The 15,208-nt window shown below is 36.0% G+C and overlaps 1 protein-coding gene across 3 annotated transcripts in view; it reads right to left on the reverse strand.

Annotated features, from left to right (window-relative positions):
• The window catches only part of RB1CC1 (RB1 inducible coiled-coil 1), a 64,661-nt gene that overhangs the window by 38,195 nt on the left and 11,258 nt on the right, over positions 1–15,208 (reverse strand). For 2 of the 3 annotated variants that reach the window (XM_062488959.1, XM_062488951.1), the window contains exons 2-5: positions 13,740–13,852; positions 11,736–11,863; positions 9,246–9,372; positions 8,811–8,981 (exon numbers count right to left, since the gene is read on the reverse strand). In XM_062488959.1, the coding sequence (XP_062344943.1) occupies positions 8,811–8,981; positions 9,246–9,372; positions 11,736–11,806 (369 nt within the window). In that variant the 5' untranslated portion in view covers positions 11,807–11,863; positions 13,740–13,852. Of the gene's footprint in view, positions 1–3,337; positions 3,393–8,810; positions 8,982–9,245; positions 9,373–11,735; positions 11,864–13,739; positions 13,853–15,208 lie in introns of those variants that run through there. The other variant, XM_062488964.1, reaches the window with a different exon arrangement.

Below are 15,208 nucleotides of genomic sequence, written 5' to 3' on the forward strand. Positions count from 1 at the left end.
CAACATTTACATTCTGAAATAAACCACAGAACTGCACAGCATTTTGAACAAACATTTCACAATTCATATTGACAAAACCTGAAAATTATGATCATCCTCCATGTTTCAGAAGTCCAAGCCTTGTTTCAAGCAGCATGACAAAATTCTACTGTCCTTCAAATCACTGATAGCTAAGCTATCAGCAGATGAACAATGAATATTCAAAATAGTTATATCTGCAACTCCAACAAAATCCAAAGCTGTTATTACAAAATCCTATCACTTTGTAGTAAAGATTGCATTTCTCTTTGCTCAACTTTTCCTGAGCATGTGAGAATAATGATTTCTGGTTTGAAAAGAATGGTTATTTTAATTGCTGAAGGAACTCTTGCTTCCTAAGTCAAAAAATCAACCAATAACACAACTGGAATTACCATTCCAGACAATGATGAAATCCCCAAGTCATTTTCTCCAGACTACCCCCAGTTTGGCTATACAATTTAAATGTACATAAGCTTACTATTGCAATACTGACTTGAACTTTTGAACATTTTTTTACTGTCTTAAACTCACTTTGTATACAAGATACCCAAAGGCAAATTGCACAGCATATAAAAAAGCAGAATTATTGCTTCCTCAGTTATATTAAGAACCAAAAGAACAGGCTGTTTTACCCTAAGATACATTTTCAGTTTCATATTCTTGGTATACTTTTTTTAGTGTAACTGAATGTCTCTGCTGCATTCTAATATACATCCTGGAAATGTACACAAACATTTTACTTTCAGCTCACTAAAATTCTTCTCTCTCAAAGACAACCTTCCTCCAAATAAGGAGCCATACCACTCCAAACCACTACGAGCCACAGTTCCAGAAATGAGAGCAAATACAAAAACACACATTAGTTTCAAACAGTATAAAACAACATAAGCCACCTACAAAATCAAAACTAATCATAAAGTCTTTTTATGCAGTTCCTCCAAGAGAGTATCAACCTGTCAAAGTAAAGACTGGACTCAGCTGTTTCTTTAAAGCCCTGAATAGAGGTTTTTGCCAGTTCTATTTTTCCTTTGGACAAACTCACCACAGCACAGCTCAAATGTTTAACACATTAAAGTATGCACTAGGCTTCATATGACCAAACTTTCCACCCTGAGACATATTCTTAACTAATGGCCGATGTTTGCTTTCTCAGCTAGATCCATTTACTGTGATCACAACAGAAGTCAAAAGTTACATGTTAGAGCTGCCCTATGAAGCTTTACTGTATGTCACTATTGATACTCCTGGTTTTAACAAGCATGTTTTCCCAAAACACTTTCAAACACAAACAGAAGTTACAAACAGAAAAAAAAAAAATCCTCACAATTGAGATGTCTTGTTACTCAACTGAAAACCAGTACTGACACTCCATCTAAGAGTCTAACCTCTGGCAATTGGCTTAAATTTAACCAAACCAAGAGCTCCTATCGCAGCAATCTGGCTCCTAGAAAAGCAAGGACAAACAGTATTTCCCAGAGTAGCTAATTAATATTTATTTTTCAGAAACCTTGTAACAGAAGGACATTCTAATAAGTGTCAGAATCTCTCATGCGAAGAGACACATGCCCAAAGGAACTATTAGATAAAAATACCCCAACACCATCATAGTATTCAACCAGGTATTCACTGTCAGATGAGCTTCAGCTTCTTCATGTATACACAGGAGATGTGGACGTTAAAATAAAAATCCACTTATGAAAGCTGTAATAAATATTGCTCATAAAGCATCTCAATCATAAACATTGAGACATACTACCTCTCAGAGACAAAAGACTTTTTTTGAGCTAACTCTGAGATCAAAATTCATTAGTTAAGTTTTTTTCAAGTAACATGCTTTCAAAGTTAGCCATATGCTAACAGACTACAAATTAGATTGTACAAATGAACAGACATGTTTCAGGGCACATATGCAAGGTATTACAACAGCATTCCCTATTATCATCCTCTCAAAGTTATTATTACACATGCCAGAGGAATTCTGTCTAGGTGGTGGGAGGCAAACGAGTATTCCGTCAGCACAGATGAACTGGAATGCAGTTAAGAGTCCACAGAAACACAGTACTGCTTTTGATGCTTTTTCTTAAGCCATATAATGAAATAAACTCACTACATTTGTATAGTATATTACTCTGAATTCAGGAGGTTTCAAACAGATGGTTCTAATGAAGGTCAAACAACATGGAGTAACTATCTGTCCACATGCCAGAACTGTTTTAGTCTTAGACTATACTAAGCTGACACCAGTGCATACAAGAACACTATGTTAAACCAGTATTTTATTTATTTTTAGTCAATCCTGCTTTCAAAATATGAAAACAAAGCAGACAAGTTGTTTTGATTCCTTCAGAGTATCTATGTAACAACTACTTGCTTTAAGTTATGAAATTAAAAGCTACACAGATGTACCTTTTGTATCTTGTCATCACTTCTGAAATAAACCTTCAGGTGATGTGGCTTGTTATTCCCACCTGTTGTCTACCTCCATAGACAACTTTATTGTGAGAGATCTCAGGCTACTTTAGAAGGATCGAGACCAATTTCTTTTATATAACTATATGGCTCTATGCAAGAAAGAATTAAGCAGCTCTTTGCTAAGTGAATAAAGTCTGAAAACTGAATCATATCAGGCACAGAAGTAAAGGCCTGCAATCCAATGTTTTAATGCTTCTCAGTAAGGCTGCCAGCTCCAGCACAGAAAATGAAGCCTGCCTACCAACAGGCTTGCTTTTGTCATTGACTGTTCACAGACACACTCAAGCCTTACTGGCAGACACCCAGTGCTTCACAGAGCACAAAAGTTAACTTCAGTTGCCTTGTAGGGCTACATTCATCCTACTGGGCTACAGCAGCATATCCAGAACACCAACTGCCTCGCTGCACCACTGGAATGAGGACCTAAAACAGCACCACTACCAGAACATGAGTGCTGAGACCCAGACCAATCCCCATGTGCTGTTATGCTGAAGAGCAAATAAAGACATCTTCACTACCCGATTTTTCAATAAATCCACAGGGCCACCAGAATGCATTTAATCTTCGGTGCGTGCTGTAACACAGTGTTTAGTTGAATTATTACCTTTGAGAATCACAATTTAAATTTAGGTGATTCTTCTGATTATGATGAATTCTGTTTCTAGGTTTCAACAAGAAATTAGTAGAAGCAACAAAGTATGTTTTATCTAAAGCAGAAATTAACTGGAGAAGCGTTTAGGATCAATTCCAAGACTGTTTCTGCATCCTACTGTCATAAATCTGCTCATCTGAATGAGCAAAATCTGACAAAGGTCTGTTTGTCTTAAGTGCTCTTTGGACTTACCTCTCAAGAACCAAGGTTCTCAGGAAATGCAGGGTTCTTTCCATTCTCTAAAACCCTGTGGCAGAAGGAAATAAGTCAAAGTCCTCTATTGCCATGTGTCTAAAACCCTGTAAAAGGGACTCCTTACAGGTTTCAATCACCACAAAAATTAACTTCAGACCGATAAAACTGATCCTTGAAAGTAAAATTCCATAAACTCATAGGCTGTAACAACAGATAAACAATTTCACAACAAGGAACTGTTACCTTGTTGACCAAAATTAGTAACCAAGACCCTTATCTAATACATACACAGCCATAACATCAGTGAATCTACTAGATTAAGATACACTTTAAGATTTCAGTTTTTAAAACCTATAATTGGAGCAGTTAACTTCAGTGTGAGGGAGACTGATATTTCGTGGCAACCTCTACACTTTCAGTAGACAGCTGATTATTCCATTCTCCTTTAATATTGGTTATTTTTGTTGACTGCATCTTTTTGACATTTGTCTTATTTCCTGACATGACTTATTTCCTACTCAGAAAGTACTTACTTCACCAGCATAGCACAAAGAAGTTTTTTGTAAGTCAGATTAATAACTTTCCTCAGTACTGCTTTCACCTGTGCTCTTTGATATTATAAGCAGGTTTGGAGAAGACAAGTGACAGAATTTACCATCAAAAACCACACTGAGAAGTGACAAACAACCACAGTCAGGGAGTCAAACCATGGTACAAGGTAAATGTTAACTTCCACTCGCTTGATTCCAAGTCACCCAACTCATTTCCTTCTGATTGATTTTCAAAAAGCCTGATCGAAAGTTTTGGTTACAAAGGTTAAAAAAAAAAATAAAATGCTAGAGTAGCATTTACAGAGATCTACCTTAAAGTAAATCTTCCATTATACCTTAGCATAAACTAAAACACATTTTACCTCACCCTGCTCAATTACTTTAGAAGATTGAGACTGATCACTAATCTGAGTTACAGAGAAATCTGGACTTTTTAGGAGGAGCCAGAAGTGTGTCGATTAGACAAATAATTTAACCAAAATTAATCTGGCTACACAATTATTTCAAATACTATACACCTTGAAGAAAATTAATATTTTACTGTCATTGTTTCCAGAGAATCTCAAAGAAATTTTCTAGTAGAAAACACATTTCTCTAAATAGTAGATCCACAGCTTTCAGGAAGAATGACTGTACTTCTTGGCTCAAATAGCTGATGTGTTTGCAACTAAACTGAGAATGATCTATGACTATGCACTATGATTACAGCTGCGGTTTTACGCAACCAAATGAAATGACCACACAGTTTCTCATCCTCATTTCCACTTCTCAAGGAAGAGCTGACAGGAATTGACAGTTTGATCATGACAGCAGCAGCATCCCATGAAATGTGAAATATATCCACTCAAAAAAAGTTCAATATCCTTCTCAGACAAATGACATGGGAACTTCAGTTGGATCACTAAAAAAAAGAAAAAAAATCCTTCCAAAAGGCTAAGCTACCAGAAATTATTTTAAGCAGTGGTGTTAAAAGACCACAAGATTGACACAACACAGCCTATTGCACAACATACTGTGTAGAGAACAGCTTGTCTTCTCAGCTAGTGTGCACATAACTTTTTGCAAACACCGTGTGCACCTCACTGTCTATATACTGCAGCTGAAGGCAAGAACACATCAACTGCGAGAAAGGTGGGATACCAGGCTAGTTGTAAGAAACGCAACCTTGAATGCTTCAGGCAGAGACATCTCAAATAGAAGTTTTTAGCCCAGGAGAAACCAAAATGCCAAGACATAAAATGAAAACAGGTTTAGAATGTCGACTTAACTGAGTTTTTTAAAAAAAAAAAAATAAGCAAAGACATCATATTGCAAATGACGAAACCTGTTGCAAGATTTTCAGTTTAAATGGCAAAGTACCAAGGGAACAGATGTAGCTTCTTTAAAGCTACCTAATCTTTATGCTGTGAATTCTACATAATGACATCACAGGTAATGAACGTGAACTTAAGAAAATCTGTAATAGATGTTAAAGTCACAAAAACAAACAGAACATGGATGTATCTTGATATGACAAACACAATACCACGGAAAACCAAATGCAGGATAAGTTTCCCCCACAGGAGCAAGTTTTGGTTAAGAGTTATGAAATTTAAAAGAAGTCTACATGTAACTCAAAGAAAATAGTGTTAACTGGTGGGGGGGGGAGGGGAAATGGCTGCTTTTACATATACTTATATCCTACAAATATAGGATTTCTACAGCAACAGGCTGTAAGAATGTCAGGACATCCACTATGAATGCAAAAAACAAAATTTAAGCCAACAATGGTCAATTATAGAAATAGAAAAAATGATGGAGGCCATAATGGCATGGATTCATAAAAACACTCATTAAAGGAGACTCTAGAATGACTTTTATTGAGAGGAAAAAAATTAGAGGCCATACATCACTATGTTTGCAACCTCATATCAAGTCTGATTTTAAAGATCATATCCTACAGTCTCTGGGCAGAGCAGATACCAGATTAAATAGAAGCAAGTAGCTATCAAATATTCTCCCCTTCTTTTAATATTCACACATCACTGCTTCTTGTTGACAAGAACAGGTAAGACTTTTTAATGAGCAATAATTTAGACTGCAACCTTTATTTTCCTCCTACATACTGTATTATCATCATGTAATAGCACCCGTACTAGTAGTAAATATTAATTCATCAAATTTAGTAATTAAAATGCTATAAATAATTACAACAGGCAAAAACCTCTCCATCACCAAGTACTGCCATTCTGCTTTTCTGGTAAAGCAGGTTACCCTTTCTTTAGAATCAACAAAAAGACAAAGCTTGGATTTTTCATGTCTGTTTTGCAGGAATTCTCCCATACAGAACTCTCAGTGTGGCTTTGGGTGCATCAGTCAGACAGAGAGGTTCAGAGCCTTTCTAGCTCTCCTCAGATCTTAATCAATTTTGAGAAGGATTAATATACCATGTTCCTTCTTCCTCCCAGGCAAGAGGCTTATGGTGAACCTTCAAGAAGATTAATGCTCTAACCACATTCCCAGTCCTCCCTCAGTTTCTTCTAAATTACTGTTCAATATTCTTCAAGCAGGCATAATGAAAAACTACTTGAGCACAATACTTCTTTATCCAGTTTTCACACTCTGGAGCGTCTAAAAATCACAGCAGACTACTTACTAATCTTCTATCCCAGATGACAGATTTGTCAGTCCCATGACATCCCAGAGAAGTACTCGATTCATTTTCACAGCCTAACACAGAGCCTATGGCTTTAGAACACTTAAAATCTTGGCTAGAATTAACTGTGGATGTAAAGGTGAATCAGATTTAAGAATACTACTACCTATTTAATCTTTAACTAAATTTCCAAGTTTTTAATGAGAAAAAAATACTATCACTATAACCATTTTATAAGCATGGAAGACCTGTCAAAAGTGGGCAACAAATAATAATCTTCCTGAAAATAAATCAGCAGGCTAAAAATAACACCTCCACTCTACTTGGATCCACGTTTAAAGACAAGTCCTCCCCCCCCCCCCCATCCTGCAACACTACTAATAGGTGACACTAAGTATGGAAAGATTTATTTTCTCCTTGCAAATCAACTCATGATCACTTTCTCTATATAAACTTTCCAGTCTGTAGCTAAATATTAATAGTATTACATGTCTGCCACCAGGATGAGCCAGTAAAGATCTAAATAACGTATTTAAAGGCATAAATACTGCAATAATCTTGCATGCACTGCATATTAATACATTCTTCAGAATCAAAGGCAGAATATTAAACAGCACCAACAATTATTTTCAAGTCTAAATAGGGGTATTTTTTATAAAATCTTGGAATAAAAAAAGCTTACTCCAGAGGAACTAAAGCTGTTCCGTTGTTGTAATTTTACCAAACTGAAAGCCAAATTAAGAATCTAAGAGCAGAAAACAGGGCACAGAATACAGAAACCAAATAAAACAGTGAGAAACATCACACTGAGTTTATCACTTTTCACTTCCACTACCCTCAATAAAACATAAACACAAATACTGTAGCAATTACTACAGCCTCCCCTCAGATCAAATCAATGTTTTTAGTACTTAGAAGCTATCAGCCTTGCTTACTTTCATAACCTCCTCTTAATGCTTCACAGAAAACAGTTTTAAAGCACTTCCAGTTTCAGCTGGTAAAACCAGAACCCTCACACTCTTCACAGAGCACAACTGCAAACCTCCTACTCCTTAGCTGAACTCACATCAATATCCACTCTGCTCTATGACAGTCATATGACTCACAGATACCTAATAACTCAAGGTCCTATTTACAAAGTCAGCTCTGCCAACAGGTGGGGGAGAGAAAAAGAGTCTACTGAACTCAATCTTTGCCTCAAATCAGACAGCATGTCAAGGTCACATTACTTCACATTATTCAGGAGAACTTTCCCCCTCCTGAAAGGCCAGGATGCCAAGGGTGAAACCAAAATCCCTGTTCTACATGCAACAATTAACACCTTTTCTCTATATTCTGCTGTACAGTATTAAACCCCAGCTGCCTCAAGTATTAAATGTTCTCGACTGCGTTAAAGCTGTCACTGAAATAAAGAAATGTTATTACCAATACAAAAAACATCAGTATTCATTTTGTGTGAAGTGCTCCACATAACTATTCTCCGGCTGCCAGCCACTGGAAGCTTAAATAATATTTAGAGATATGAAAAATATTTAATCCATGTCAATGCAAAATTTACGAAGAAAATGAGATCAGTTTTTAATACAGAAGCATAATCAGTCCAGCTACTAAAGGCATTGTGTCAGTGTCTTGAGCATGCAGCTGGTTTCTACTGCATGCACACTTGGTATCTTAGTGACCATGTTGCAGGGAGTGACTTTTCCCTATCAAAACAACACAGAAATAATCAAATTGGACTTCTGACCAGTTTGCAAGTAAATATATGCAATATGCAAGTAAAATGAAGTACTCAGTAATAAGCAACCTGAATTTTGGGAAAAAGCCTAGTTTTATTAACTCCTCACCAGCTGTTTATACATAATACATGGAAAAGAAGCTTGGCAAGATGCTTTCAAAAATGATAGTGTTAATTTTCTACTTGAGTTAGCAATGCTTCCGAAGTTACTTTTCTCATTTCAGGTTGAGATAGACTGAAGACACTGAAAACAAGACAGTGCATTAAGGCATGGTCCAAAGCAACCTGATCAATCACTTTTGTTTTTGCAAATTCTGCAAACGTACACATCCAAAAGGTCTTACACTACAGTTTTGAAAGAAGCTCTGAACATGCTGAGAAGCAAGCACATTTCAATACTTACCTTGAAACTCTGAGACAAAGGCCCTGAAGAATACAATGATACACTATTCTTACTGCCTTTTAAAGAAACTATTTCATATTTTACATCAAGCTTTCCCTCTGACATATTTTCCTTTGGTTGTGCAAATCCAGTAACAATCCACTTACCACAGCAAGCTGTGTTCGTGATGCTACTGTATGAAACACTGCAGGCATCATAAGAGATTCTTCTACTTTCAATTCCATCTCATTCTCTGCTGAAAATGTGGTTTTGGGGATAGCTGGTGGACGTTCACACAAGATCATTTCTTTGTTGAATAAAAAAATTGGGTTGGTGTCCTACACTCAAAAAGAAAACAAGACCAAACACTGAGTAAATGCAACTTATGGCTGAATCATCAATTATTTCCTCATATGGATAACATATATTGAAAACAAGTTAAAATCTACACTTAGACGCTGAATACATAAACACCTGTTTCTCAGATCAAAGAAATCCAGCAAACAACATACTTCATAAAAATACTTAAAAATCCCTTAATAATAAATATTTTTCTTCCCTTCTAAATGAAACTCCAGGCTATGAATGCAGCATGCACTTACTGTTCCAGCACTGTAACTACACACTCTTCTGTCTGGTGCCATACACTCTCCACCATTGACAACCAGTACTTGGTGCTGAATGGCTATCTTGTACTTGGTTTGAATTGCATGTTTCAGATCTGCCACACTGAAAAAAGAAATTGTAAGAGAAGATTATGTTATCAGATTACTTACATCTCTAATTTTACATATTTCTGTAAGGGATGCAGGTGAGTTGTCTGTGTCAAAGAAGACCATTTTTAAAATAAGTATTTTTATTGTGCACAATGACGTACTTCTAAGTTCTGTAAGTGCTGTGATGTGTTGCACTCTGGATATCCAGCTAATAAGCTACCAGCTAGAAGAAAACAGGCTCTGCATTGCTGATAAGTCACCAGCAATATTTTTTCCAAGATCAGCTAGCATGCTGAAAGTCTGGATTAAGTCACACCAAGCACTGAGGACAACAGCTGTAAAAGTCATATTGTGTTCCTTGAATTTATGTTTTATGACCAAACAGCTGACTTCCTAAAGCCCTAGAAGTCAAGACTGTCAACACTTCATTATTCACAACATAACCACAATTCCACCTAATAAACTCTGATTTACTGTACACGAAGTACCATAAAGCACTTAACAATAACAGGAAATTTAACAATTGATATATATACAACAAAGTAATATAAACATCACTGACTTTAACACAGAAACAGTATATCAATACACCATTTCTGGATTTAATTCACCAGCCTCCCACATTTCATTCTAGCTGATGACATCTCAGCATTACTGCATATTTTAAAGACAGTTCTAGACTTTGTCATTAAGACTTATAAACAGCAAAGTAAACAAGAATTTGCTAATCTGATACAGTTACTGACCCCAGCTAACATAACACACTGTGGCAGCACCTGTGCAAAGGTATAAAAAAGCTTCAGAGTATGAAGTGCATAATAACTGGCACAGTTTGATATAAATGTCAGAAACAACAGTATAAACTGTTACTTGAAAAAGATCATAAAGATCCATTATTTAAAACAATGATTATTCACCATGACATCATAAATTCATTACAAATCTCTCATGAGCACAAGTTTGTGTTACAGTAGTCACCTATCATCTCCATGGTCTTTAGGAAGATAACTTGACTTGTCCATGTACAAGGAGACAGGTGAAGAACCCAAGAACACTAGTCTTACTAAAAAGAGCAAGTCTACACATACAGATACAGAGAATGAGCAGTTACACTGCTCAACTGAAGAGTCTTTGATTTTGTGTGGTTCAGTTGTTGGAAAGCCTTCTCAAAGAACAATCCAACTGAGCAAAAAGTGGGCCCGTAACAAATTATTAAGAGCCTTGCATGGCAGCTTTAATACTGCACCTCACTCACCACGATTCAGAAATGCAATGTCTAAATGTATTAGACAGCTTACAGGGCACATCTGTAAATGACCCAGTAAAAAGAGAATGGCTGAAACACTATTTCATGGTCAGTAACAGCCTGACTATCAGTTAGCTTTAGAGAAGAGCATACAATAACAGTCTAAATAGTCTTGTTTCAGAAAATTACAAATAGGAATTCAGGAGAAAGGAAACAATGAATTAGGACAAAAAAAGCATGTTATAAATCTTTCTCGCCCAATTACTTGCAACACATTCATCACTGACAGAATATGAAGACAGCAGGTGAGCTTGGCTCTTGCTACCCCCAAGGTGTCTTGCACATGAGAACAGTGAAAAAGGATACAATACAAACCTCTCTAAAAAACATCTATACATCTGCAAGATGCTTTTAGTACACAGTGAAAAAAATACAAACAGTAAATCTGCTGGGACTTCCTCTAATACTGATCACGCTTCAGGCAGTTGGAAATTCAGAAGTTCATTACTTACATATAAAATAATGCAAAATAGTTTGGAGCCTTACAACATAGCACAGAACCAACTTTTATTCATCTAGCCATGAGACAAAAAAAACCTTCATGCCAATTCTTTAGCATCTTATCTAAAAACATTCCAGAGCACACATTTTCTTCAGGATGAGTATACTGACACTGACAAGGGAAAGAACAATCTGCAGAACTCCCTCTATGATGCCAGACAGTAAAAAATAAGCCTTCTATAGAGAAAACACAAATAAAAATACTATTCAAAAAAGGGACAAAAGACCAGAAATCATTCTGACAGCTTTTTTCAAAAAGCACCAAACACAATATCACACTCAGTGAGGACCAGGTCAGCCTCTGCCACTGTCCCAGAAAGTAAATAACTTCTCTGCTCTTTCATGGAATCACACACACAACCACCTGGCAAGGCATTCAAAATGCTAACTACAAAAAAAAATGAAGTAAAAAAACACCAAAATTCACTCAAATATCAGAAAACATAGAGGAAAACTACAATGACATACTAAAAAATACAACCTAATCATCATCTGCCAAATACTTAGTATATGAAAGTATGCACACTTTTTAATTTCAAGTAAACAATACACAATTAATTTACTCTTACTTTTGTACAGCAAGTTCAGTATCAAATGTAAGGGTAGTTCCAGTGTTGACCAAAAATACATATAGCTTCATGATGATTTCTTTAGGTCTCTGAAGTTTATTACTTCCACTGCTAAAATCATTTAGAAACTGAAACAAAAATGTCAAGTGTTAGTTTCACAGGAGTTATGAAAAAGACACAGATGCTTTCAAAAACACTCTTTCAGATATATAGCGTGTGAATACATCAGTGCTCACATTCCACAGTTCTTTATTCACTACCAAAGACAGATGTTGCTCCTCTAGCCAGAAACACAGGCAAGGTAAGTCTCTGTACATACAGGCAGCAAGGAGAACACAAAAATACACACTGAGAAGAATAAAAGAAAGTAAATTAGAAAATAAATAAGAAAATATGACTTCCAGTTTCGGGAACCCATCATATACCAGATCATTACCTGGCTTTTCTCAATTATTAAATACCTTTTTAAAGCCCCAGACAGTAACTTTCAGACATCTTTTCTAGATTTTTAAAAACAGCAGCACAATCTAATAATTCCTCAATTTACAGCTACTAAATCTACCTGCTCACTGCTCTCCCTATCCACACTTTTTCCCTCAGAAATTGAAGGATTTGCAAAAAAAAAAAAAAAAAAAAAAAATAAAAAAAATTCTGTTATCAGCATAAGCTAAATCTGTAGCTTCTTTCTTGGTTACTCATAGCAAACATGAAGTATTCAAGCAAGACAGTGCAGGTCAACACACATTTTCAGTCCTGTGCCCTACAAGAACCTGGATGAGTAATCCCATGCACATGTTTATCCAGTGTGTGTGACAGATAAAAAATTTAACCTGCCTCATAAAACACTGAGATTCTATTACTGAAGTACTTCATACTTTTTTTCTCTTCTCTTTAGGAGCTAGGAATCTTACGAGTAAATTTCCACCACACTACCAAAGCTGCTGCAGAAATACAGCACAGCAGTCACTCATGACCTGAGATTTTTTGCTGAAGGAATTACAGAAAGTAAAGCTGTATGTTTTAGCCACTAAGCAATATCTTTGTATCATTATAAAAAATACTTTTTGGATTAAATTACTGCACAGGTAATATAAGCCATCCCTTTTCCCTTGAAATATTAATAGGACACACATACAGGGTCCAAGCAGCTAATCATATGACTTGAAAATTAGTCTGAATTTACATTTACTTCTTGGCCTACACATAAGAAAATTGACAAACCACAGGGAAAAATAATAAACATGCCATTAATATGAGGAGGGGGGAGCGGTTTTATCAGAATATTTATTCCAGAAAATCATAAGAGTTTGCTTACAAGACTGCAGCTATCCTCACACTTTTCAAGCATTAATTATAATCCCAGTTAAAACGTGCATTTTCACAACAAGGCTTCAGAAACAGAGGCACATCAAATAAAAAAGGACCAGTTAAATAATTTGATCCGAAGAGAGTTTTGTTGTCCTTACACCTGACCTCTACTGTACTCACTGGCACCAGCTTCACTTTTAACCAGAAAAAGAACAACATACTCTATAAACCAAGTTATTAGACAGGTAAAAACTGCTGAATACCAAGAACTAGCTCAAAGTTCATTTTGCTATTAATAAATTCTTCAGACTAGGTTTCCGAATTGATTGGTCTCATGCACAGACCCTTGGTTTTCCAAAGGGTATTCCTAACTGTAATCCAGGTAAAATTAAAAACAAGCATTTGAAAAAGACACAAAAAAGAAACTCTTTTCCATCTAAGCATAGTAAAAGGCTTGTATAGTACCTAGTTTTCATATGAACATTACTACCCAACCTAAAGTAATACTTGAGAGAATCTGTCCAAGACACACAAAAAGCAAAATTTGAATCCACCATTTACCCACCCATTCCATAACATTAAACCTAACTAAAACACAGAAAGAAGAAACATTATTAAGATCAACAATATTTATGACAGCATCTGCCACACATCAGGAGTCTCTAACTTTTTAACTTCAGCTAAAGAAAGAATTACCTTCAGGCATTACACAGAGCTACCACCTTCTTCAGTTTCAGGAGAGTAACAGCACACATTTGCTTCACTTGATTTTTGGCAATAGAGTAGCATGGCTGTTCAAAGCCAGAGATCTGCAAAGAAAAGATTCAGAACGCAATTACTATTAAAATATCAGGATTTTATGATCATAATTATATCTAATACAGAAATCAATGTATGCTAATGCCAGAAGAATAATTATGTGGTAGTTGTTTGGGGTTTTGTTAATTAACAATGCTATCCAGTCACAAGTCTGCCCAGATCTACTACACATCTGAATAATTCTGCTCATCATTTTTGTTTAAAATAACTGTTAATCATACTTTTGAGTGTTAACAAGGAGAGAAATTTAGTTCATTATAAAGAACTGCTTGCTTTTTCACTAACTAAAATTATTTTTCAGAACTGGTGTGGAATGCTGATACAGTGATGCTGAGAGCAATAGAGAAAGTCTTAACAATGCAATTTACCTAAGCAAACCCAGCATTAAAAGGCATACATGCTACTGCTGTTGAATAAACAATCTTATCCAGCAGCTGTCTCCCACAGATTCCTTCAGGAATCAGTATCACCCTCCTTACCTGAAAGGCAACAAAAAAAGACCTGAATAAGCCATTCACCTACTTTCAAAACATGTGTTAGGTTTATTCCTTGTATTTCTTTTTTTTAATAAACTGAAGATGTTACCACTCCCAGCAGCTTGTCACTGCAAATTGGCCAGGGGTTCCTCTCCCAGAACTGCTTTTTAAACTACAGTGGAAAATACAACAACCAAAATGAGCCAGATCAGCAAAGGTGACCTTTTTAGGCTACCCTAGTTCATTTTAACTGTGTTCAGTTAAGTAGCAGTGCCAAAGGAGAAGGAGCCTTGGCAAATAACATGTCATGGGGCTCAGGGCAGTGAAGCAAGTGCAGAAACTCCTAACTGCAAACAAACATTATTTCTATCATGTTAATGCCCTAGGCAAGCTTTCTGAGAAGATGATCAGGCACTATAAAGGGTGATAATCCATTACTAAAAATAGGCTTGCTGGAGCCTGAAAACCATTAGAACATGTAAACCATTTTACACAACCTAGGCTACCACAGACAAATCAAAAACACTCCGTCCCACATTTGAAAACTTTATTAAAGGAAAAAAACATTTTATGGTCATGAAACAGAAGAATTCTCTACCTCTTGTCCACTCCCTCAGCAATTCTATTCAGAATGCACACATGACATTTTATCAGAAACAAAGGTACAGTAAAAATGGACATAACCAGTGTGTTTAAGTGCCACCATTAAAAAAATTGCAATTGAAGTGTCTTCCTCCCATTCAGCTATCAGCAGTCAGTAGCTGCACTTAAGCAAAATGGATTTATGAATACTTACTTTAGGTCAAAGTAATTCACATTAACATGAAACTACTGAAATACTTCTGCCACAAATTAAGAACAACAATCTCT

This window comes from Cinclus cinclus, chromosome 1 (genome assembly GCF_963662255.1).
Source record: "Cinclus cinclus chromosome 1, bCinCin1.1, whole genome shotgun sequence".
Lineage (NCBI taxonomy): Eukaryota > Metazoa > Chordata > Aves > Passeriformes > Cinclidae > Cinclus > Cinclus cinclus.